Source organism: Oryctolagus cuniculus, chromosome 11 (assembly GCF_964237555.1).
Source record: "Oryctolagus cuniculus chromosome 11, mOryCun1.1, whole genome shotgun sequence".
Taxonomy (NCBI): Eukaryota; Metazoa; Chordata; class Mammalia; order Lagomorpha; family Leporidae; genus Oryctolagus; species Oryctolagus cuniculus.
The window spans coordinates 96,336,715-96,360,886 of record NC_091442.1 but is presented as its reverse complement, the minus strand read 5'-3'; the positions used below and the strand labels follow the sequence as shown (position 1 = coordinate 96,360,886).

At 43.5% G+C, this 24,172-nt stretch overlaps 1 protein-coding gene and 1 long non-coding RNA gene across 4 annotated transcripts in view; one reads left to right on the top strand and one right to left on the bottom strand.

The window, feature by feature from the left end:
* Positions 1–133: 133 nt before the first annotated feature.
* Positions 134–22,743, bottom strand: NUDT4 (nudix hydrolase 4). Of its 2 annotated transcripts, none has more exons than XM_017342015.3 (5): positions 22,151–22,743; positions 9,166–9,276; positions 6,355–6,399; positions 3,420–3,504; positions 134–2,912 (listed from the first exon to the last, which is right to left on the bottom strand). In XM_017342015.3, exons 1-5 carry the CDS (start codon positions 22,247–22,249, stop codon positions 2,710–2,712), a joined length of 543 nt encoding a protein of 180 aa, XP_017197504.1. In that variant the 5' UTR covers positions 22,250–22,743; the 3' UTR covers positions 134–2,709. The 2 variants fall into 2 exon arrangements, with proteins under 2 accessions (XP_017197504.1, XP_008255100.1); XM_008256878.4 differs by having other exon boundaries at positions 3,420–3,507; positions 22,151–22,666.
* Positions 22,714–24,172, top strand: part of LOC103348347 (uncharacterized) — a 237,015-nt gene continuing 235,556 nt past the window's right edge. For both annotated transcript variants that reach the window (XR_011380191.1, XR_011380192.1), the window contains exon 1: positions 22,714–22,884. This is a non-coding gene — a long non-coding RNA (uncharacterized lncRNA). The remainder of the gene's footprint in view (positions 22,885–24,172) is intronic.

Here is a 24,172-nt window from a genome sequence, read left to right as displayed (position 1 = left end):
GGAAGCAATGAAAAAAAAAAAAAGCCTACGTTTCTCCTGGATACTCAATTTACACACGGATCTTAACCTTGATTTCAGACAGCTGATTATTTACAGATCTGTTCGTGTGCTTTGTTAAAAAACAAAAACAAAGATCATTTCTGTTTTTATTTGATGTTTCCAAATATAAAAAAAAAAGTCAAGATTCTTACACCAATTATCTCAAGAGACCATGCAAAGCAATTCAGTGTGTACAAAGATTGTTTCTCCCCTTCAGTTCTGTTGCTTTATACAATGGTATGACCCACAGAAAATTGGATGGCATGTACCTCGTTGGAAAATGTCATGTTTACAAAAAATATGTGCAGGACAGTTTCTACTTTGTGTGCAACTCAATTCACAGTAACTACTTCTGTGTTTTATTTAGGAAGCACACAGAACTAAAAATTTTAGCTGCCCGATTTTATTCAACTACCCCACAAATAAGCACAGATGACAGTCTCAGCACTGCAAACTCTGCAGGTCTGAGATAGTAGACACTATTCGTTAATTTTAGTAGATTCAACTCTTTAGCCTGGAAACATTGGCTTTTCCTAACAGAAATAAATCTTAGGGCCTTTCCTCTAATTTTGCTGGACCGGGTTCCAGAGAAGTTGGGAAGGAACCCCTCCTGTGAAATTTCAAGTGTGGAAGCCATAAAGTATTCTGTTGTATTAATTCCTTGCTAATTGCATAGACTAAAGACAGTTGGTTTGCTAAATGGCACTGAAGAAAATCTTGAACCAAGTGGTACTACTTAGTCCAAATATTTCTGACCAAAGAAAATTATACAACAATATTTATAGGCTAACTTTAAGAGATGGTTGACATTAATACTGTACATATTTTACATGTCAAATACATAGTCCAAGAGTTTATAAAATAAGCTCATGCATTATTACTTCTAAGAATATCATATACAAGATAAACCCCCCCAATATTTGTGACAGCATTTCAGATGGAAGCAGTCTTATATACAAAAGCAATCCAGTTTCTCTGTTAAGTCTATAATTTAAAGAAATTTCAGAGATCACTGAGAAAAAAAAGCTTAGTCCATTGAAGATTGATATAGAAAGTGTCAATTTGTGGGATTTAAAATATTTCCTTTTTAAAAAACACCCAGAATACATAACCTTTGTACAAAGAAAAATATAAAAATTCTGGATGATCATGTTTGATCACACTACATAATTTAGAATGAAATGACACTGGTTACTACAAGTTTTCCTACTTAGCAATAATTTGGGAACTAATATTTACCTGCATTTATGGCACAAGATCTCATTTTGTAATGGCACCAGTTTTCTTTAAGTATAGGAGGATTCTATTTTCAGCAGCAATTACAATTTAAAGGTTAATTTGTAGAGCCAATGTTTTAACTATCCTTTTTATGCTTTATAGTCACCAGTTAGTATATTTACAAAAGGCTGAAGTCTTAACACAAATGATCTTTCACCCTCCCCCACCCCACATCTTACTGAGGCTTTTCCTCCCCTTTTATTTCTGATTTGGTGGGGAGGTGCAGAGTCTGTGACAAGGTACCCAGGTGGTCTATATATGCTTTAGGTGAGTGTAAAGACAAGTGAGGATGACTCAGCTCAGGTATGTTCCAGTGCCCCACAAGTTAGTTACATGACAAATAGTACCTTTTGACAACCTAGAAAAGATGAGATCTCTTGAGTTGCCTTTGCAGTCCTAGTCTGTAACAGCTGAACAGCAGGAAGGCCATTTTCTTCCACTGTGGTACAGTCATCACTGCCTGGGTACAAGCTGAGACTACGCCCCTGTGGTTACTAGTAACCATAGAAAATTAACTGAAAAGGTACTGCTAAACTTAAAAACTGAAAATGTTTTAAGAGCAATTTACATTGAGGGAAATAATGGTTTTAAGTTATTATATATAAAGAGATTATAAAGGGAAATGGCAATTGAGCATGCTAAATAAATCCCATGAATACAATTTTCATGATGATGTAATTACACATGCATTTTGCTAACAAGATTTCCCTAAAAATCACCAACTCTGAAGAGTGTTCTTCATGTGAAAATTGCTATTGAGTTACATGGGAGGCAGCAATTTCAGTTATCTAGTGACATAATGCCAGCTGAAAACATTAAGACAGATGAGTTGACAAATTCCCCCAAAGAAGCCAATTCTGTCAAAACAGTTATCGACCAAACAAAAATATCCCAAATTTATGAATCCTAAGTTTTGATTTATGAAGCACGTTTTGGGAAGGATGGATTTCTTCAATATCAAAAATGTTTTTTATTAATTCCTACCACAGAAGGATTTATTGAATATGTTTAATTCCATGAGTAAGAGAAAAGTTTAGGGGGGAAATATACCCACAGTAATTTTGATCTGATAAAATAAACCAGGCTCATGTCAAATGGACAAAAAAAAAAGCTTTAAAAATGCTGTGAAAAAATGAGAACCAAAATAACATGGGGGTTAGGGCACAGTTAAGGCATCTAAAAAAAATTTCCACATGGCTTTGGCTTATTAAAATATTTTACACTATTTTTTTTTAAAGAAGTTTTGAAAGCATCTGAAAAACATGCAAATTGTTTGAAAACCCTGTATGGCAAATTCAGACAGTTTGCAAGCGTCATTCAGATGTTTGCCAAGGAAAATGAAGCTTCTCCCTGTGAGACTGCCCATGATGGGAGAGGTCTGCCCAGTCCTCTTTATCTTATACCAGATGGCACCCCAGAGGTCTGTGCAGCATTTACAAACAAGGTGTTATTATCTGGAAGGGAAGGGACCGCAGAATTTCCATTGGATGGGGAACAACCCAGCTTGAGCTTTTCCAGATACTCTGCATGAACAGGTTTATGACACTGGAGAACTTTGATTGCATCTTCTACTTTGAACCACTCTCTCTTCCTTCCTAGAGAACAATATGACATTGGTTATTATACAATTTATTTACTTAGAAAGTAAAGCAGAGAGAGAGAGGCATCTTCTATCCACTCCCCAAATGGCCCCAACAGCCAGAGGTGGCCAGGCTAAATCCAGAAGCCCAGAAGTCCATTGGGGTCTCTGATGTGGTGACAAAGACCCAAACACTTGAGCAGCTTCCCAGGCAGTAGCAGTAGGAAGCTGGATAGCAAGTGGAGATGCTGAGACTCGGGCTGGCACTCCACTGTGGGATGCAGCTGTCCTAAGCTGTTGCTTAACCTACTGTGCCACAATTTCTGCCCCTAATTTTTAAAAGTAAGCCATATAATAATGTCCCCTCAATTCCCTGCAAATGATGACTTTAAAGAAATGGCTTAGACAGGTTTGTGGAGAAACATGCTTATCTTTCTTTCTCTAAACGAAAAGTAACCAAAATATTTTAAGGTGTAGTATGTGAATTAAGAGGATTCAGAGAGCAAAAGGAATGGGAACTTACCTATATTAACAGAATCTTCCCAGTCTTCTAGTATTTCAGTGACTGTAAGAACATAAACATATGTTCTGTGCTTTCGGTCTTGGTTCTGCTTGAATATAAAAAGAAAAGCATTTTAATCTACAGGAGCTAGCCATGGTATTATTATTTTACCAGGCAGAGTTAGACAGAAGAGAGACAGAGTTATAGATAGTGAGAGAGAGACAGAAAGGTCTTTCTTCCTTTGGTTCACTCCCCTAATGGCTGCCACGGCCGGCGCTACGCTGATCTGAAGCCAGGAGCCAGGTACTTCCTCCCTGTCTCCCATGCGGGTGCAGGGACCCAAGCACTTGGGCCATCCTCTTCTGCCCTCCCGGGCCACAGCAGAGAGCTGGACTGGAAGAGGAGCAGCCGGGACTAGTACCTGGCGCCCCAATCGGGACTAGAACCCGGGGTGCCCATGGTATTATTTTTAAGGGGAAAAAAAAGTTCTGGCACACTGCTGATTAGCATAGCCTATTTCCCAACATAGATAAGTACACCTAACACAGAACTTTTAAGTAAATTAAAAAGTCTGGAACTGGAGCTTTGACACTACCACTGGTGAAATTCATTCTAATTCTTATTTTTTCAAAATAATTTTTTAAGAAGATTTATTTATTTGAAAGAGCTACAGAGAGAAGGAGAGGCAGAGAGGTTGGTTCACTCCCCAATTGGCTGCAACAGCTAGAGCTGCGCTGATCTGAAGCCAGGAGCTTCCTCTGGGTCTCCCACGTGGGTGCAGGAGCCCGAGGACTTGGGCCGCCTTCTACTGCTTTCCCAGGCCATAGCAGAGAGCTGGATCAGAAGTGGAACAGCCAGGACTTGAACCAAAGTCTATATGGGATGCCAGCACTGCAGGCGGTGGCTTTATCCGCTATGCCACACCACCAACCCCCATGCTAATTCTTAAACTGTTAACACTTCAGCTCTAGTCTGAGTGTCCTAAGTGTCCAGGAGAGCAGCCCTGTTAAGGTTTATCAAGATGCATATAAAGCACGACCCTACTAACCTAGAAAGGAACTTATTATTTATTTGTTATTAATTATTTCTCTTAGGGTGAGTGACTTTTTAGGAGGTATCAATTTGCTTAGCTCTGGTTGAGGTCTAAAGTGCTGATGTTTTAACAGCTCCAAGGTGAGCTCTGCAGAGCCAAAGGTGAAGACTATCCAGGTTAGGGTTGTTCTAGAATATTCTAGTCCTTATATATATTATCCATATTGAAAGTGGTACCTAGCCTTGTCTAGGTTAAAAATAAAACACCATTTGTCCTTAAGATGAAGGGTTCCACTTCGATCCTCATTACATTTAGTCTTAGGTGCTGTCGTGTTTGGATAAGTCCTGTTTTTTCCTACCACAGTAATCCTAGTGACCAATTCAAATAGTGTTGTCTTTGGGAAGGAACAGGTATATCGTAAGTCAGAGCCATGTCACAGAAAACATTACCTTTCATTTTTTAAGAATTAGCTGTTTTATTTCTGTGTTTGCTTATTTTGCTTCAATCACAAATTCATTGAGATCACCATGGTGAAAGGGCAGGACAATCCTAATTTTCCCTTATATTTTTCATGCAAATGTTTAAAAAAAGACTTGACAGACCAGTGCCCACATAGGATGCGGGCACTGCTGGCAGAAGCTTTACCTGCTACACATCACAGCACTGACCCCTCCATGTAAATAGTCCTTGTAAAGCTTAACACTGTTAACTTCAGATATAATCTATTAAGTTCTCTTTGAGAGGTATACTTCAAAACCTTTGTCAGCATCTGAGGCTACTTCAAATATTCATAAAAACTGGAATTAAAAAAATTTTTGATGCAGTAATTGTTAAATCCTTATACAGGTTTTCCTTAATACTTATTTCTGGTGGATTTCCTGAAGTACCCATGTTGATAGATGTGTTACTTGTATTGCAAAATTTGAACCACAGAAAAACCAATACATTTTCCAGTATAACCAGGAGATGGTGCTGTGTTACTAGGCAAAGCAAGCAAGGAGTTCTAGACCAGTTTGCATACCATCTTAAGGACTTTACTCTTAATCATTATTCTGGTGAGAATTCTGAGTAGTCCTGGAGAATTGATATTTTAAGATTCAAAGATAAGATAAAAATATGGTTCTACCAGAGAGGCGGAGCTAACCCTTAACCAGTTCTCCTGACAAAAGTCACCGTTTTTCTTGTATGCTATGTATCTGGTACTGAATCTTGGATATGAGAATAGATTCTCCCTAAAACTGAGTACCTATCATTTTGGGATTTCCTCCCTAAAAATGCCATTCTGGGGGCTGGTATTGTGGAAAATGGTCCAGGTACTTGGGCCCCTGCACCCATGTGGGAGACCTGGAAGAAGATCCAGGCTCCTGGCTTTGTCCTGGCCCAGACCAAGTCATTGTGATTTGGGGAGTGAACCAGTGGATGGAAGATCTGTCTCTCCTCCTAACTTTGCATTCTAAATAAATAATATTTTTTAAAAATGCCATTCTGCCCTCAATAGTAATGGATTACATGGGAGAGAATTTCTTTACCATGTACCTGAACCTTTCAAGAAAAGTCATCAAGTACAGATACTATCTAAAGTCATGAGCAGAAGGCAATGGGCAGAATCCACAACAGACCTAAGCCAACAGTGAAGATACTTTACCTCCTAAAAATCTACACCTAAATACAGTATACTAAGAGATAACCGTTTTTGCATCAGCCTCATTATACTGTCAAACTAATTAGTACCATAATCCATATCACTGGTGATCTATGAAAAAGCCAAGTGACTTTCACTTACTTCCCTCCTAATCCTATGACTTGCCCACTGATCATTTTACAAGACTGTCTGGTATAGGCTGTTGCCATTTCATCTGAATAGGTAGGAAGAAAGAAATAATTTTTTTTACCAGCAAAATTAGAATTAGTTTTGTAACTCACCTCAAATATGCCCAGGAGTCTGCCTAATTTTCCTTTGACTCCAGCCTATCAAAAAAAGATGAAATGTAAAACATTTACCTTTTCATAATATTTACATAAAAGTTACATGTGGGCTATTTCAATTTCAGAACTTAAGCACAATAAGTCCTCTCATACCAAGTTCTGTTTCCACTGTGTCAAGATTTATCCTCTGCGGGTTGCTATAAAACATGGCTTAGTTCATTTTATATGCAAGTTCCTATTGACCAGATTTATTATCATTTTAATTCATAAGTAGCAAGGACTGATAAAACATGGCTTAGTTCATTTTATATGCAAGTTCCTATTGACCAGATTTATTATCATTTTAATTCATAAGTAGCAAGGACTGATAGAAAATATTCTTTTCTGATTAAGTGCAGAGTGCTTGAGATGCCTGCATTACATAGTGAGTCCAATTCCAGCACCTTGCTAATGTGTACCCTAGGAGGCGGTAGGTGATGGCTTCAGTACTTGGGACCCTACCACCCACATGGAAGACCCAGATTGAGTTCTGTGCTCTTGGCTTCAACCTGGTCCAGCCCCAGAGAGTGAACCAGTGGATGACAATCTGTCACTCTGCCTTTCAATTATTTTTTTAAAAATTAAAACTGTGTACCAATTTTTTTTAAAGATTTATTTATTTGAAACAGTTATACAGAGACAGAAGGAGAGGCAGAGAGAGAGAGAGAGAGGTCTTCCATCTGCTGGTTCACTTCCCCAATTGGCTGCAATGGCCGGAGCTGCGCCGATCTACAGCCAGGAGCCAGGAGCTTGTTCCAGGTCTCCCATGCAGGTGAAGGGGCCCACGGACTTGGGTCATCTTCTACTGCTTTCCCAGGCCATAGCAAGGAGCTGGATCGGAAGTGGAGCAGCCAGGACTCGAACCGGCGCCCATAGGGATGCCAGCACTGCAGGTGGTGGCTTTATCTGCTATGCCACAGCGCTGGCCCCTTGTCTACCAATTTGAGACAAACTTCATATATGAAAACAGATTCCTATATCAATAAAGTAAATGGATTCTTTACTTTTTTTAACTTAAATTTTTAGATAGAGGCACTGATAAGAGAGCTTGCTCCCATCTACTAATTGACGCCCCTCCCCAAATACTCCTAATAGCCAGGATGACAGGCTGGAATGAAGTCAGGAACTTAACCAAGTGGGTAGCAGGAGCCCAATTACTTGAGCTATCACTGCTGCCTCTTGGGATCTAAATTCGTAGGAAGCTGCTGTTAGGAGGGGGAGGGCTGGGGCTGGTGCTGTGGCACAGTTGGTTAATCCTCTGTCTGTGGCGCCAGCATCCCATATGGGTGCCGGTTCTAGTACTGGTGCTCCACTTCCAATCCAGCTTTCTGCTATGGCCTGTAAGTTCTTGGAACCCTGCGCACCCGCGTGGGAATCCTGGAAGAAGTGCCTGGCTCCTGGCTTTGGATTGGCATAGCTCCAGCCATTGTGGCCATTTGGGGAGTGAACCAGAGGAAGGAAGACCTCCCTCTCTGTCTCTACCTCTCTGTGTTGTCTTTCAAATAAATAAAATAAATTAAAAAAAAAATAACCTTTAAGAGTAAAAATGGTCGGCGCCTTTCTGTCTCTCCCTCTCATTGTCTATAACTCTACCTCTCAAATAAATAAAAAAAAAAAAAAAAAAAAAAAAAAAAAGGAGGGGGAAGCCATCAAAGGCCTTGTGGCATCGTGGATTAAGCTGCTACCTGTGATGGCAGTATCCCATGTGGGTGCCAGCTCATGTCCTGGCAGCTTCACTTCTGATCCCGATCCCTGCTAATGGCCTGGGAAAGCAGCAGGAGGACTGCCCAAGTGCTTGGGCCCCTGCACCCCCGTGGGAGACCAGGATGAAGCTCCTGGGAGTCTGTCCCAGCTCTGGCTCTGGCTGTTGCTGCCATCAAGGGAATGAACCAGTGAATGGCATCTTTATAGGCCAAATACCTATGCTTCTTCCCCCTTAGAACCCCATTTTTCCTCAGAACACATCATTTTTTATTTTGTTACCCCTTCTGTTGCAGAATATTCATTAGTTAGTTAGCAGAACTGCAACTTCAGTGTCTTCTCCCTTCAAATCTGTATCAGACTGGGGCATGCTGTTTCCTCTACTTAGAAAGTATTCTTCCCTCAGGAAGCTTTCAAGATCCATCTCTATGAATATTACACAATTCTGGGGAACTTCCATGTGGACTTAGCTCTATTTTACCAGGAAAAAAAAAAAAAAACCTGTTTAGCGAAGTACTAACTATAGTCACAAGCTTAAAAATGCTGCATCAAAGCCGGCGCCGTGGCTCAATAGGCTAATCCTCCACCTTGCGGCGCCGGCACACCGGGTTCTAGTCCCGGTTGGGGCGCCGGATTCTGTCCCGGTTGCCCCTCTTCCAGGCCAGCTCTCTGCTATGGCCAGGGAGTGCAGTGGAGGATGGCCCAGGTGCTTGGGCCCTGCACCCCATGGGAGACCAGGAAAAGCACCTGGCTCCTGGCTCCTGCCAGGATCAGCGCGGTGCGCCGGCTGCAGCGGCGGCCATTGGAGGGTGAACCAGCGGCAAAGGAAGACCTTTCTCTCTCTGTCTCTCTCTCTCACTGTCCACTCTGCCTGTCAAAAAAAAAAAAAAAAAAAAAAAAAAAAAATGCTGCATCAGGTAACAAAAACCTCCTGTGATGTGCCAGTTTTCTTACCTTTTCTTCAGTGTAATGTAACAAAATGTCTTGTTAGTAAACCTCACACAGTTGACTCCCCTGTGAAACCTAAGGCACAGTGTCTGTAAAAGAAGAAACCACTCTTGATCTCACCTCCTCATAAACCTCCCTCACGGCAGCACCACCAGGCTCCTCCTCCGGCTCCATTCCTCCACCTGGGACAATCCATTGGTCTGGGTAGCGACTGCTGCTCACCAAGAGCACCTGCAAGATGAATCCATAACTGTACCTCCAGCCTGTGAAGCACAGCATTCTCCAACCTGTGCAAGTGTTTACTCTAGTTTAGATCAGTCCACTTTAGAAATTTCATGGAAACTACTATATGTGATTCCACAAAAAGCAATGATAGCCTTTGTTAATCAGCCTTTTGAAAATCAGAATCCAACACTGGGGTTGGCCTCGTGGCGCAGAGGGTTAAACTGCCATTTGCAGTGCCAGCCAGTTCCAGTACTAACTGCTCCACTCTGATCCAGTTCCCTGCTAATGACCTGGGAAAGCAGTGGATAATGGCCCAAGTATTTGGATCCTTGCCACCCATGTGGGAGACCCAAATGGTGTTCCTAGCTCTTGACTTGGGCTTGTTCCAGAGCCATCTGATGTGGCCATTTGGAGTGAAATCAGTGGATGAGAGCGCTAACTCTGCCTTTCATATAATTAAATCTTTAAAAATTCAACACCAACATGCTCACTTTACTGAATCACTCTGTACCTAATCATTTATCAGATTCAATTAGCAAAATTCCCAATTCTTGGGAAATTATCAAAGGATAAAGGCAGACTTTGTTTATTGCATGTACTGATGATTGTGATACATTAGCTATTTCCCAAATAAGCATTATGACTCTAGGCAGGTCACCTTGTTTGCTTACGTGTAAAATCTAATAATACTTAACATTTTGTAGGGTAACAGATGTGAGAAAGAAATAGGGAAGTAAATGGAAAGCTGATGCTTGTTATTTTTATGCTTTAAATTAGGTGGAGGCTGGCACCGTGGCTCACTTGGCTAATCCTCCACCTACGGTGCCGAGACCCCAGGTTCTAGTCCCGGCTGGGACGCCGGATTCTGTCCAGGTTGCTCCTCTTCCAGTACAGCTCTCTGCTGTGGCCTGGGAGGGCAGTGGAGGATGGCCCAAGCACTTGGGCTCTGCACCCACATGGGAGACCAGGAGGAAGCACCTGGCTTCTGGCTTCGGATTGGCGCAGCGCGCCAGCCGTAGTGGCCATTTGGGGGGTGAACCAATGGAAGGAAGACCTGTCTGTCTCTCACTGTCTAACTCTGCCTGTCAAAAATAAATAAAAATCAGGTGGAGAAGCCCCTTTCATATTCCAAACCTATACAAATGAGCATAAGTTGTTCCATTTTACCAACAGGCAGTTATAATTTATGAATCAGAATAGGATTGGCAAACTACAGCCCACTACCTATTTTTGCAGTCTATAAGCTAAATATGGCTTTTAAATTTTTAAATTAGGTAAAATTCAAATTTCAGTGTCCATGGGTATAACATTAACATTGATGCACGTTTACCTATATCCCTGGTGGCAGCTGTGTTGCAAGAGCAGAGGAGGATAGTTTTGACAGACACAGCACTCACAAAGTGTAAAATATGTATCTGGCCACTTACAGGAAACCTCTGCAGACCCCTGATCAAGACCAGCATTAAGCATAAAGAGTACTAATTCTTTCACATGCTAAGAAAATAACAAGCTATATTATAATAAATAAGTATTCTACAGATTAACTATTTGCAGTACACAAAATAGGTATTAAAAATTTGAGCTACATTATATTTAAATGCAGTCATAATAAAAAAAGATTAAACAATCGATGTTTATAAAGTTAACAGACATCTTAAAGAAAAGTTTGTATAACTATCTTAGTATACTGCCTTCACGTAACTTTAAATAGTTTCCCCAAGGAAAACATATCAAGTTTAGAGCAAAGTTTAATCCCTGGTATGTCTACTCTCCCCCACACCTTAAAAAAACAAAAAACAAACAAACAAAAAAAAACACAACACATGTATGCTACTGCCAGAGGAGCTGTTGGCCCTAAGAGTTCATTCTCGCTTGACAAAACTGCCAGACACTCAGCCTTCCCAACTAGAAAGTTTCAGGCTAACTAAAGTCCAGAAACTCCCACCTTTCCCCACAAGGCAAGTTGGAAGATAAGGGAACACCTATGCAAGTAACTCCTTCATTAGAAAATAGCACACCATTGCCTATGGACATAGCCTATCTAGATCAATGATCAGTTAATGCTAATGGGATCAGCACTGTTTCTCTCATTCTTGATGTGTACTGAAATCTAAGGCCTCCATTAGAATCACTGCCAAATCCAGAAAACTCCTGGGAGCTAACAGTTAATAAAGATTGTTGTCAATTTAGACTTAAAGTACTGCAAAACAGGGCTAATGTATCAAAATTAAAGAGCCAGGGTAAGCAAATCTAGCAAGTATCAGAAGACATGGTGTTATGTATTTGTTAGGCTGTCACAAAACACACCAGACACCGGAGTAAGGGAAAGGGTTTTTTGGGGAAAACCCAGCAGGCTGGAGGGAAGGGGTGAAGAAGAAAAAGAGAGAAGGAGAGTATGTGAGAGAAACAGGAGAGGAGCTAGTGAGGAGAGAAGAGAGAGGAAAGGGGGAGAGGAGAGCAGACAAGAGGAGCCAAGAGAGCAGAAGATCCAAGAGAGCCATGTGTTCAGGAACAGTCCCTTTTAAAACTCTGAGCAAGGGCGGGCAGGGAAACAGGAGCAGCGAATCCCGTTAGGATGGGGGTGGAGCTTGACAACAGGTACTTGGGCCATGTGGCCACCTGGCTTCAGCAATGGTGGCGGGAACCGGGACATAGGACCGTAAATCAGGGTGCAGATGGCGCCATAGATCAAACTGCCAGTTTCCTAACACATGGGTTTAAATTTGAAGGTGTTTGTTCGGAGATCATAACCAAATAGATTTCATTCTTTGATACATAGAGTGATGTCTAACAGGCTGCCTTTCAATGCATCAATTTCCTTGTCTATAAAAAGAAATAACTCTCCTTGTAGGATCGCACAATTATCTCAGATCCTGGTCCAGGCACTGTTGGCTGCCATAAGCTTTCTGCTCTTTCCAACTGAGTTGAACCAACTCATCAACAATTAAACTTGTTCCCAAATTATGCTAGCTGTTACTTGCTATATAATTACTGAGAATGAATGATGAAATGAAGACAGCAAGGAATGTATCAAAGACTAGAGATTTATTAAAGGCAAGCTAATTAATAACTGCTATCAAATTAAGTATGAACAAGACAACTCTAATAGAATGAAAAAGGAATTAACTCTAAAAAAGAGCCTAGAAGGGTCTCTAAATTCAAATAAGTCTTGGCACTTCATCAAGACAGGCAAATGAATATAAGTCTAAGTTAAAATAACAATGTCTTGAGATTCTCAAGTCACCAGGAAAATAAAAGGTAACTTCTGATTCTGATTAGGGACAACGTGGTTTTTAATGACTGGATGAAATTCATACCACACAATTTTCTCACTAAGCAATACCCTTGATTATATATATTCATAATGTGCCAAGCTGGTGCAGGTGGCTAACCACCAAGAGAGTACATCCTCTTTTAGGAAGTAGGAAGTTTATAAACTACTTTTGAGACTCATGAAAACAAATCTATATAAATTCGGGACAAATGATCTAGCCTAGTCCAAGGATTTATGCAATAGCCTGTGAACATTCCAAAAAGATTAAACTGGATCAAATCATTAACTTATTTAATCTTTCCAAAAAATTTATCAATTTAAATGATTATTACCTGGGATGTAGAAATGTTTGACATTTAAATTACTAGTTTAAGAACGATTTGTTTGGGGCCGGCGCTGTGGCCTAGCAGGTTAGGCCACTGCCTGCAGTGCCAGCATCCCATATGGGGTGTTGGTTCGAGTCCTGGCTGCTCCACTTCCAATCCAGCTGTTATGGCCTGGGAGAGCAGTGGAAGATGGCCCAAGTGCTTGGGCCCCTACTCTAACGTGGGAAGACCAGGAGGCTCCTGGCTTTGGATCAGCAAAGCTCCAGTGGTTGCAGCCAACTGAGAAATGAACCAGTGGATGGAAGACCTCTCTCTCTCTCTCTCTCTCTCTCTCTCTCTCTCTGTGCTCCTCCTTCTCCCTCTGTGTAACTCTGATTTTCAAACAAATAAATAAATCTTAAAAAAAAAAAAAAAGGGAAAGATTTGTTAAAATCCATCTTTCGGTGATGGCAGATTTGAAACCCAGTGTTATCTCATTAAGCACTTGTCTACTCATCTCGACTGACAAACCTGCAGACGGAACTAAGTTCCTATGTGCCCTCCATTTGCCAATAATTCTAGCTGTTCTGAGCACTGACTTCCATGTATAGACTTTTCATGCCTTGAGGCCCTGACCCTGCACTAACACATTTGCCACTGACATCATATGGCTGTTTGAAATTGACTTATTATCCACTTATAATTTCATGTAAAAGATTACCACTTCAAAGATATCACATTCTTGGAAATGGGGTGGAAGAATAGTCACATAATAGGCTCAATGTTTTGTTGCTGTAGCAAGCAATAATATATAGATCTGTATTAATCTATGTTGACAAATGGTTCTATGTAAATTTCAGACAAGTGATTTAGCCTAATTTCACTAACATGCAAGAATTCCCTGACATCCCAAAAAAGATTAAATATGACCAAACCACTAACTTTGAATATATTTTTCAAAAAACAATCACTTTAATGGACTGATGCTGTGCATAGTGGGTAAAAGCCACCACCTGCAATGCTGGCACTGGTATACCCCATATGGGTGCAGTTCAGTTCTGGCTATTCCACTTCCAATCCAGCTCCTGCTGTGTGCCTGGGAAAGCAGAAGATGGCCCAAGTAATTGGGCTTCTGCATCTATGTGGGAGATCCAGATGAAGCTCCTGGCTTTGGCCTGGCCAAGTCCAGGCTGTTGTGGTCTTTTGGAGAAGTAAACCAGAAGAGGCAAGATTGATCTTTCTCCTTTTCAAATAAATAAATAAAATCTTACCAAGAAAAGGATCAATTAAATGAATATAATACTTAATATGCCTGTGCTATAAATGAATGGAATCTAAACTCCTGGCCCAATAAAAGGTAAGTAATAGTACAGATTTGAAAACATTGGTTTTGGGGCTGGCACTGTGGCGCAGCAGGTTAAAGCCCTGGCCCGAAGCACCGGCATCCCATATGGGTGCTGGTTCTGGTCCCAGTTGCTCCTCTTCCGATCCAGCTCTCTGCTATGGCCTGGGAAAGCAGTAGAAGATGACCCAAGTCCTCGGGCCCCTGCACCCGCTTAAGAGACCTGGAAGAAGCTCCTGGCTTCGGATCAGCGCAGCTCTGGCTGTTGCGGCCATCTGGGGAATGACCCAACAACAGATGGAAGACCTCTCTCTCTGTCTCTACCTCTCTCAGTAACTCTTTCAAATAAAAATAAATCAAAAAACAAAACAAAAACCAAAACACTGGTTTTATTAAGTATTTGCCTAATCCTCTTGAGTACTTCATTCATGAGTTCAGACAAGGTCAAGGCCACATTTGGGAGTGGGAGGGGTAGGCGCTGATTAAGAAAGCAACAACTAAAGGGCAACACTCCACAGACCCAAGAATAGATAGGACTATAGTACAGGTCTGCCAGTGTGGGGGGAAAAAAATGAAGCTAATGGGCAGCAAGGCAAACCTATAATTAACAGGGGTCCGTTGTGGCATGAGAAAAGGCTACGGACGCACACAAACCAGGCCTAGCACTAAACTCATACAGATGACAAAAAGTTACTATCACTTTGAAGGGTGGTTGTATTTTAATTTGGCAAAACAAAAAGGCTGTTTTGAGCAGGGGTTTGAGATAAAGGTCAACACACGGCTCGCAGTATTTTCTAAGTGCCTACCACACCCACTGTATTTCAGAGGGATATTATACTACAAGGGGATCTGATGCTTACACAGTATTTGGTAACTTTCAGTAATGTGGCTGTATGATCATTTCTCTTTCCAAAAAATGGCTTCACCAAGTGAAAAAGCTCAGGATTCTAAAAGAGCAATTGGGATGGTGGGGATGAGGGACACTATAGTAGCAAATCATAATTCAGACCTTATGAAGAAATCAGAAAGAATATAGGCTTTTCTACTAAAGTCACTGGAATTTGTTGAAGGTGAGAACTATCAATCCAGATTTTTCTGGAATTATTTTAAAAGTAATCATTAAAGCTATTCAGCTTTAAGAACAATTATATAAAAGTTTAGGGGCCAGCAGGTTAAGCCACCATCTGTAACACTGGCATCCTATATGGGTGCCAGTTTGAGCCCTGGCTGCTCCACTTCCAATCCAGCTCCTTGCTAATGCACCTGGGAAAGGCAGCAGCAGATGGCCCAAATCCTTGGGTTCCTGCTACACACGTGGTAGACCTGGAAGAAGCTCCTGGCTTTTGGCCTGGCCCAGCCCCAGCAGTTGTGGCCTTTGGGGAGTGCACCAGCATATGGAAGATGTATCTCTCCTTCTCTAACTCTGCTTTTCAAATAATAAATCTAAAAAAAATTATATAAAAGTTTAGTCTAGTAGAGGCCAACATTAATATAATTTCATTATCTAATATTTAGCTAGCTATCTTCTTTCAGCTGAGTTTTCTAGGCCAGAAAATGATTTGATGCAATTAACTATAGTTTCTTGATATTAAACATTCAGAGACATACCTTTCTGTTATAACAAGCTTAGTTTTCCACAATTTTTTTTTTGAGATAGATGAGAAATCTTATGTATAGTCAACAATTGAAACTCTTTGTTACATGAACTTCTGGGAAATTAGTACTGAGCATAGTGAATGTTCTTACTGGTTTATAGTCCCACCTTCAGCTTCAATATGACTTTCTGCTAGGAGTCAGCACAGTGAACCATTAATATTCTCTACATATGTAGAGACCTGAAGTCAAGTCTCAGCACCATTTATTTTAACGACTTTTTTGGTTTCATGAAGCCACTTACTGAATAACAACAACAGCAAACATAATACTTCTTTTTCTTGCAATAATCTAGATTTCAAATAATGGGCAGCTTGCTCCTAAGTCCCTTCTGAAAATACTGGGAGAATCTAAATCTACAGAATCATATCACAAAGCATCATTATTAACATCTCTCCCAAAGGCATACTAACAGCCATCCAAACATTTCTGTTACTGTCCCCAATCTTCTAGATTGGCGAAACAGTTAACATGCTGATTAATGGTCAAAAAATGATAAAACAAGAAGGAGGTTGCCCATTCCACCAGGCTGCAGAAGTAGACTTGACTCAAATTCAAAGCCAAAGAAAGCGTTGGAGTGGTGCGAAATGAGAATGCTGCTTCTTACATGACAATACTACCTTCACACAAGCATTCTCCCACCTTGACCCCTTTTCTCATGTATTAGGTAGTTAACAGAATAAAATACTGTTGAAGTATCATTTCTTAGTTGTTTTTCTTCCTAGATACCTAATGTTTTAAGCATTTAAAATAGAATTATTTATCACTTTAAGTGTTTACACCGACAGCAGTCAACTTGGAAACAGCCTTGAGTCCTACTGGATGAAGATTGGTCAGTGAACTGGAATGATCTATTGTTGTCTCCAGACCTTCCATTCCTCTATTACCCAACAGGTCCTCCTCACTGGGGATGCTTAGGAGCATGCAAACTAAAAAAAATGCTGCTTCAGGTCTATGTAATGCAGTTAAGCCTTCAGAGGATGTGGAGGTACACGGAATTAACTCACTCTACCAGTTGGCTCCAAGTTGCCATCTGTGTTTCAGCTTTTATGTTGATGACAGCTGGAGGTCATGGCCTGCCTTTAGGAAACAACTAGCCACTTCAGCGTCCACTTCTGTGCCAAGGATGGGAAGGGGGCACAGCTACCAGGAGAACCCTCGAAATGATCACTAAATCTATGAATGAAGAGTGTTTAAGTTGTGAACTGTAGCTATTTAGAAACAATTTTGGGATTGTTTCATGAATCAGGATATCACAAATTGTTAAAATTTAAATCTACTACTGTTTCATAGGAATTTAACCAAAATTGAGCCAGCAGCTTATGAGAAATACCCAACTATAGCCACTTTGAAAGGTCACAGGTTACTACAATGGTTATGACACTGCTATTGTGAAGCAAATTAGTACTACTTTTTGGGCTACAGAGGCACAAACGATAAAAAAACAATTCTTTCTGCTAAATCATGATTTTACTAAAATTAGGTTACATGGGATTGGTAGCTAGGTGGATTACCAATAGTAGTACGTCAGGTTGACCATGTTTTCTCCTAGCAATGTTTTGAAATGATGGGTAACTTTTCCCACAAGAACTGAAAGAACGAACCCAGACGCAAAATTCTACTGAAGCAGCTGGTCTAGTGGACCAAGAAACTCTTCTTTAGGTCTGGGGGATCTGTAGTGACAGATACAAAAGTTTGGTATATTTCCTTGTATTTAAAAAATCCTACCTTTGAATAGTATTTACTTTAATGAAAAGTGTTCTCCATTGTAAGCAAATTATCTTCAAGGACTGAAATCTCCAAGAAATTATGAGTGCCTCAGAGTAAAATCTGAAAAGGGTGAACTGTCAGGATGCTAGTGGAGATTCAACTGTATCGATTTCTTATTAGGATTGTTACTGTTTAAAGATCTGAGACTATCTTTCCTACTGGATCCTGGTTTTAGTAAATGACCTTGCAGATTCAGATTTTTCAAGGATATACATTCAGCATTATTGAAGACCATGTGTAGAAGCACCAGTCCTGGCCGGCACCGCGGCTCACTAGGCTAATCCTCTGCCTTGCGGCGCCGGCCCACTGGGTTCTAGTCCCTGTCAGGGAGCCAGATTCTGTCCCGGGTGCCCCTCTTCCAGGCCAGCTCTCTGCCGTGGCCAGGGAGTGCAGTGGAGGATGGCCCAAGTCCTTGGGCCCTGCACTCCATGGGAGACCAGGATAAGTACCTGGCTCCTGCCATCGGATCAGCGTGGTGTGCCGGCCGCAGCGCGCCGGCCATTGGAGGGTGAACCAACGGCAAAAGGAAGACCTTTCTCTCTCTCACTGTCCACTCTGCCTGTCAAAAAAGTAAAAACAAACAAAACACCAGTCCCTGTGGTATGGGAGGTAAAGCCACAGCCTTCATCCCATATGGGTGCAGGTTCATGTGCTGATTGCTCCACTTCTGATCCAACTCCCTGCTAATGCACGTGGGAAAGCAGCGGAAGGTGGCCCAAGCACTTGGGTTCCTACACCCATGTGGGAGATCTGGAAGAGGCTCCTGGCTTTCAATCAGCCCAGTTCTGGCCATTGCCATTTGGGGAGTGAACCAGTGGGTAGAAGAACTCTGTCTCTCCTTCTGTTATCTCTGCCCTTCAAATAAATCTTTTTTAATTCTAAGATCAATGCATTTAAAAAAAAGTTCATTATTAGAGCAATAAGTCCAATCTAAGAGGTCAGTTCTTCCTGATTTGTTAATGCCTCTCTTGCAGCTGGGCCTGGATTCCACCCAGAGTCATTTCTGTTTCTCCACTTAGCAGTCCATTTTTGTTGCCAGATCATTCTCAGGCTTGAATACATATAAAATGGAGTGTTCTTTATTCAAAACTAAGAATTCCTTTCTTGACTAGCAACTTCTCAGCCTTCCTTACATTTAAGGTACTCTGTGTTTTCCAAATACCTGTTCTATGCTACCCTAAGTTGCAGCCCACTAGGCCACCTCTGCAAGTGTTGATCTATTTGGGATGCTCAGTTCCTCCTTCCCGACTCACTGAAATCCAATTCCAAGTGACTCACAGTGGAACTCAACCCCAGAGAACCTGACAACACTTTTACCCTACTGTATTCCCTTCTCAACCACACATTTGTCTAACTTCCAACTACAGAATAAGCACCTGAGGAACTCAGTTTTCATCATTGCTATCCCCTCTTCAAATCATCATCTATGCAAGAATGCTCAACAGAACCTCTCTTTAAAGGTATTCCCATCTCTGGGAAAGCAGATGGCCCAAGTCCCAAGTCCTTGGGCACCTGCACCTGCGTGGGAGACCCAGGGGAAGTCCTGGCTTTGGATCAGCACAGCTCTGGTCATTGTGACCATTCAGGGCATAGACCAGTGTAAGGAAGATCTCTCTCCCTCTCTTTGCCTCTGCCTCTTGTTAACTCTGCCTTTCAGATAAATAAACAAATCTAAAAAAAATAAAAGTACTGCCATCTTTCAACAGACAAGAGCACCACCCTGGCTACGGTAAGGGAGCCTAGCCTGGAAGCTCAACAGCCGAAACAGAGTGGTTGCCCACAAAAATAACCAGGTGGAGAATTAAATAAGCATAACATTTACAAACTAAGGATCTGTACTCAAAAAAACCTGTTTGCTTCTGTGACCTGAGGACAAACCACTTCTACTTAATTTCTTCCTAAACAAAAGCCAATACATGTTTACTTCACAGGGCAGAAAAAGATAAAATGGGTAGAAATGCAAAGGCCACCTCCAAGAGAATGTAGCCTCTGCTGTTACAGCACCTTTCTTTCCTAGAACCACATGTTCTAAGGCAAGGCCTCACTGAGCACTCCTTCCACACAGGGAGAGCCAGCTCTGCACAGCTTTTTGGAGTCACACAGCAATTACTCTTTCAATTTACAATCTATGAAAACATCTCATCCTCAAGTCAAACACACATTTACCTCTTCTAACCGTCCTCTAGGTGTGCTTAATCCAGCAGAGGGAAACATTTCTTACCTCTCACCTGGAAAGCTGGCAGTGTCATTTCAATAGAATGAAGCAAATTCACGGCAAAAGAGTTAAGATATCCAGGAAAGACTTCATTCTGTAATTACTATGTAATAGAAAGAGCCTCAATTATACACAACCACAGAAATGAAGATTCTGAAGTGCTAAACCAGATGTTAAAGTTGGTCGTGCATTTTACTCAGAATTCCACAGTCGGAATTCCCTCACTGCATATCCCCAAAAAGCTGATTCACTTGGCTTCTTAATCCACAGGTTATCAGATTTTCAAAGTTTTACATAATGGATTTCTCTAATATAGTCTCCAAATCCTGCTTCTTATTCCATTTTATCTCATGACTCGACTATAGGCTATGAAGTCTGTATTTATTACAGTAGAGGCAATTTCCAAGCATGAAAATATCCTTTTCTCTACCAACCATAATTCCCAAAGCTCTGGTCACTTTGCTTTACCATACGCTCAACACGGTTTCAATCTCCTCACTCCCCAAAACTCCTTTTTTGACAAAGCTTGAATTTCTATCATGGCAAGGCTTCAAAGCTAACCTCTTTCAGAAAAGCTTCCAATTCACACTCACAAAATCTTATTCAACGAATAGCATTCGACTGCCATGGGTGGTGCCCTGTGCCAAGTGCCTAGTAGCAGGAATAGGGTGTAGACCCTTTATTTCTGATTCTACTGCTTTCTAATTGTCAATTAAGGCCATTAGTTACACTGTGAAACTGTCCCCTCATCTACAAAACAAGAATAACCAGCACTACTCCAAGTGCTCAAAGGATCAGATGTAATGAACTTTTTTGTTTGGCAGGGCTGAACATAATGTAGCACTCAGCTGAATGACTTCAAGAGTGCAATGGTGAGCAAGTCAGAGAAGATGCCTGATCTAGCTGGATCACTTTTGGCAATCTTCTGTATTCAAAGTTTGCTTTGCCCTAAATGGCCTTTCTCTCAAGACCTAGCATTTTTTTGTAGAATGCACTTAATGCTTATTGACATTGTAAATGTGAACTTTCCCCTCCTAAGTTGCTAGCTCTCTGAAGTACAACCATCTCTAAGGCAAAGACTGGCTTTCTGGAAACTGGTTCAGGATCTTCCAGCCTAAAGGGCTTGCTTTCTTTCCCTAAGCAACTCAAGTATGAAGAGCACACTTTTCAAGCACGTGATTTCTGTTAGACCAGCTGCGCCATTGAGTGTATATACTATATCATACTTATAACTACAGATTGGCAGTAAGGAAGCCATTAAGACTGGCATCTCCAGCTCTAGCCTGGTATTTTATTGGATCCTTATAGAAGCAGAACTCAGAATGTCAGCTCTCCCCTCCCCCCATCTAACCATTTTAGGAGTGGCAATGCTGAAAGATTTATCAGTTCCTACTGACTATTATTGCCCGAAGCAAATTTCAAACCATGAGCCATTTAAAAAAATCAACTGAAATAAGTGCCCAGGGAAACCCTAAGGGCGCCACTATCAATCCAATACAGATGGGCAAATTACAGAATAAGGACCGCTTGCTCTTCAAAGAGGGGCCTGCTCCTCTCCAATGTCAAGCCAGACAGCAATGTTGAGAAGCTCTGATAAATCTGCTGAAAGTTCCAGATCACTGCCTGAAAATGGCAACTCCAGACCATCCTCTCTGCTCCCCTGTGGCCTTACTCCACATTTTTTCACTAACCATCTCTCCGCAGTCAGAAAACTCTGAGAGGAGGCCTTTTTTTTTTTTTTTTTTTTTTAAGATAAAGTATAATTACGCCAACTGCTTGTGAGTTAATGGATCCATTCAAAAAGTGCAACGGACAAAGCCAGACCGAAGGGCTTTTTATTTCGAAGCGCGAGGGCTGTTGGCTGCTCCACCAACGCGCCTGGATCTGATCCGAAACCGCAAACTGCCGTAACACGGAAAGAAAATGGAAAAAAGAGGCTGCTTGCAACGCTCACGCCATGGCTACCCTTTCTGTCAGCCCTCGAGCTTCGCTCGGCGTCCAGCTTAATTCACACGTCAAGATGGTGACTCCCGGGGGGGAGACACACACAGAGCCCGGGACGTTCCCAGGGCCAGGGGGCGTCTCCACCTCCCGTCCTCACGAGGGCCCAGGCCTCTGGGCCAGCCTCTTTGTCTCCTCCACCAACGCCGAGAGGAAGGAAGGAGGGAGGGAGGGAGTGCGGCAGGGAGGGGAGCGACTCCCTCCCGGCCCCGCCGCCCGATCGAGACCGGGCGGGGAGAGAGAGGAGGACCACCCGCCCGTCCGCCCGTCCGCCCGTCCCGCGCTCCGCCGCGGGCAGCGTGCGCGCCGGCCGCCCTCACCTCGTCCTCCTGCTCGCTCCGGAAGCACAGGCACGCCGCCCGCTTCTTGAAGCCCTCGCGGTCATAGGTCCGCGTCTGGTTGGGCTTGAACTTCATCATAGAGGCGGGTTCTTGCTGCCGCTGCTGCTCCGGCCACCGCCGCTGCGGGGGCCTGGCCGCCGCCACCCCGCCGGGGAGTAGGGGCGAGGACGAATCCGGGTGTCGGGGCTCCGGGCGCGCTGACAGGCGAGACGGGCGGCGCGGGGAGCTGAGGCAAGGCCGCTTCAGTCCCGGGGCCGGAGGTCGTTCCGACGCGGTGCGGGAGGTGAGCGCCGGTCACTGCAGCCCGGGGGCCGGGAGGGAAGCGCCGCCTCTGCCTGGGCGTCTGCCGCTCTCCATGGAGCCCGCCGTCCGCTCGCCTCCACTCCCTCTTTCCGCCGTCGCCACCAGGGGAAGAGCCAGGCTCGAGGCTCGCGCCACGCGGAGGCAGTTGCGAAGACCGACGCCGACTGAACAGCAGCACCGCGGCGGCTGCGCGCCACCCCCTCCGCCCGTATTTAAGCGGGGCCCACACTAGCGCCGCCCCCTCCGCGCGCCATTCTGCGCGCGCCTCTGCGCCTGCGTGCCGAGACCGTTGCCGCCGCCTCCCCCCTCCTCGGGTGGGGGGAGGGAGGGCGGGACCACGCTCTTCCGGGCTCGGGATTGGCGGGGCCTCAGGGCTGGCGGCTGAAGCCGGGTGAGGAGTGACTGACCCGGTAAGAAGCCGGCGAGCACGAGAAAGCTGAGACCTCCTTCCTCCCGGTTTATCAGTCCCTCAGCACTCCCCCGCCAGGAGCTAAACACCATCTGCACGAGGCGGGCTGAAGCTGCGGGCTGCCCAGCGAGGGTGCGCCCTGTCAGGGAATTGCCGGGGGGCGTCGCAACGATTGCCAGGTTCTCGTCCAGAATCCGCCCGTGTGGCGCGGGCGAGAGGGAGGACCTTGCCGGCCTTGAGAGGTTCTTAGGCATTGATTGAAGGATTTTTCTTTCGTTCGTTCTTTCCCCGGAAGCGGAGAAGGCAAATTTCTTTTTAAAAAATAATCTTTGGGGGTGGCTTGTATTCTTTCCAGAAGTCAGCTCTAGCCTCAGCCTTGTTTTGAGGCTGTCTGTCTGCAACGCTCGGCACCTTTGTTTCACCCTCCAGAATGTGTTGATAATAATGGTCGTGGCTGGTATTTACTGGTTTTTGAGTGTATCTCAGGCTAAGTAACAGGCACAGCTAGATGCTGAGGCCACAACACTCAATAAGTGGAACTTCGGCCATCTGGGAGCTTACAGCCTCTTGGCTGCTTAGGAGAAGCGACCTCCACGTTTCAGAGCGTGGAAGGCTTGCAGGAGCCAGGAGTGTGGCCTGCCCTCAGAGGCTTAGTGCTTAGGTGGGCACCTCCGCTTGTTCCTTAGTTGTTGCTTCCCGGGGACCTACTGTGTCCCGGGCCCTGTCCTCTAACAAAAGTAGTTGAGTCCCTGGCCCTCCAGGAAGGTAGGGACCTGAGAACAGATGGTCACACATGAATCAGTGGTGGAATACAAACAAAACTGGATGGTATGCGGTCTAAGGGGGTAGAGGGTTTAGGGGGAGATTTGATCAGATTTTCATGTCAGAAGAGCTGCGGTTGCAGAAGGAGCTCAAGAACTTTCAAGGCGAAGGAACTGGGATTTATGCAGAGCCCAGTGGAGGAGGGAGTGAGAAGAATGCTAAGAACGGAAAGAAAAAGCCCCACGTGGGAGCAGAGGGAGGCCTGAGGGAGGGAAGCTGCTTCCCCCTGAAGCTGAGAGGCCGGTGAGGTCTGGTCGCTCAGAGTCTGGCGACCCTGGGGGAGCTCGGAGCAGGGCGCTGGTCTTCCCAGTCTAGGCTATGACCTCCTTTAGATGGGGGACTGCTGCGTCTAACTCATCCTGTGACCACCAGAACCCAGCAGGTGCAGGTGAATGTTGAATCCGTGATTGAAGGAGTCAGGCTTCACCACGGTGCAAAATCAAGTCCGTGTGCAGGCATTTTCTAAG

Coding starts and splice junctions, on each gene's coding strand:
- NUDT4 (XM_008256878.4), bottom strand. CDS start 22,249: ATGATGAAGTTCAAGCCCAACCAGACGCGGACCTATGACCGCGAGGGC. Junction 3,508..6,354: donor GACTCCTGGGCATATTTGAG/GTGAGTTACAAA, acceptor TTTATATTCAAG/CAGAACCAAGACCGAAAGCA. Junction 2,913..3,419: donor GGAAGATTCTGTTAATATAG/GTAAGTTCCCAT, acceptor ATTGTTCTCTAG/GAAGGAAGAGAGAGTGGTTC.